Here is a 1,442-nt window from a genome sequence, read left to right on the forward strand (position 1 = left end):
TTTCTCCTGTGCCAACTCTCCCAGCTCTGAGATGCCTCACCGTCTACCCACAATTAGGACCTTGCCTGAAACGCGTACCACACAAAACTTCCTGATCTGATCTCTTCTTCCCCCCATTTTGTCCCCGCCTCACACCAAATACACAGACCTTTTGGCCCTTTCCTGCCCATGCCGGGCTGTTTCGAGTTTCTCTACATTTTGAACCTTCTGTTTCCTTTGGCTATCGTATCTTTCCTCTTCCCCACCACCTCCCATTGATGAACATATTCCGCTTGCAGGGTCGATCTAATGTCTTCCCAGGCAAATCTTCCTGGGCAGGTCCATGTTGGAAAGGATTCTCCCCCAGGCTGATGAGGGAAGCACGTGCCCTCCGGGGAACCCTCAGTCTCTTCTTGTTCCCCTGGGGACCTGGCTGCCCAGGTGAGTGTGGCCTCCTCCCATGACCTAGCAAAGAAGGGAGGTGGCTTCCCCCTCTGCCTCTGCAATGTTTTCCTGGAAGTGGAGGGCTGTGGGCTTCTAATTAATTCCACAGCCAGTTTGCCAAGCCCCCTGACCTCTGACTTGGCCCATCAGTCTGACTTAAAGCAGAGACGAGGAGTTTTCTGTTACACTCTGCACCTGCCCCCCACCACCTTAATTTCTGACTGGCTCCACACCCTATGCACTGCTCTCCAGTGATCTAGGGTGCTCAGAGCCTCCCCACTGTAGATCTGGCTCCGCGCTTCAGCCTCCCAGCTCCCCCCAGGTGCTCTGTGTTCTCAGCATTACTCTCGAGCCTGCTGGTAGGGGTGGGCAGGTGCGTTTCGCTCGCAAGCTCGTACCGAGGAAAAAGATTCTACCTGGAGAGTGGAGGAAGAACCCAAGGACAGTCCCTTTCTGTTCCCGTTTCTTCTTCCTCTTGCCTCCCCCCAGCTGTATTATTTCCAAAACCTACCCTTCCCCCAGCTTGGTTCCCCAACCCTGACCCTGAGTGTTTGATTTGGAACAAGGGGACAGAGGCTTACGTGGGCCACTTAAAGTCCAGGTTCCTACTCCAGCTCCACCTCCTGAGCTTTGTCTGACCCCTGGCCCCGTCCAGCTCCACCCCTACCTCCATCTGCCCTCGGCGGCTTATCGTCAATGTGCCCATCTCGCCTCCTGCCCAGCAGCACTACTCAGAGACCAGGACACTCCAGAGACCCAAAGACATCATGCTCCCAGGTCCTGTCTTTTCTCTTTGTATTTCCCATTCTGCATAATGATTCAGGAGCCTAAGGACCGTCCACAAGACTTAACTATGGCTATCTTCATTATTTTTTCCCTGTGTAGTGTGCTGGTGACAGGCTTGGGTGAAGGTGGGAGTGAGAAGGGAGTGGAAAGGGAAGGTGAACCCGGCGAGCCTCCCCGCTGCCCCCTCATGTCCCCCAGTGCCCAGCCCTGGACACACCCCAGCCAGAGCCAGC

At 55.2% G+C, this 1,442-nt stretch overlaps 1 protein-coding gene across 1 annotated transcript in view; it reads left to right on the top strand.

Annotated features, from left to right (window-relative positions):
- Window positions 1-322: 322 nt before the first annotated feature.
- The window catches only part of LOC111151490 (membrane primary amine oxidase-like), a 12,542-nt gene continuing 11,422 nt past the window's right edge, over window positions 323-1,442 (top strand). Inside the window, exons 1-2 of the mRNA XM_022509504.1 lie at window positions 323-420; window positions 1,079-1,200. Coding sequence (XP_022365212.1) covers window positions 323-420; window positions 1,079-1,200 — 220 coding nt within the window. The remainder of the gene's footprint in view (window positions 421-1,078; window positions 1,201-1,442) is intronic.

This window comes from Enhydra lutris, unplaced genomic scaffold, assembly GCF_002288905.1.
Source record: "Enhydra lutris kenyoni isolate GAN:26980312 unplaced genomic scaffold, ASM228890v2 scaffoldscaffold26, whole genome shotgun sequence".
Lineage (NCBI taxonomy): Eukaryota > Metazoa > Chordata > Mammalia > Carnivora > Mustelidae > Enhydra > Enhydra lutris.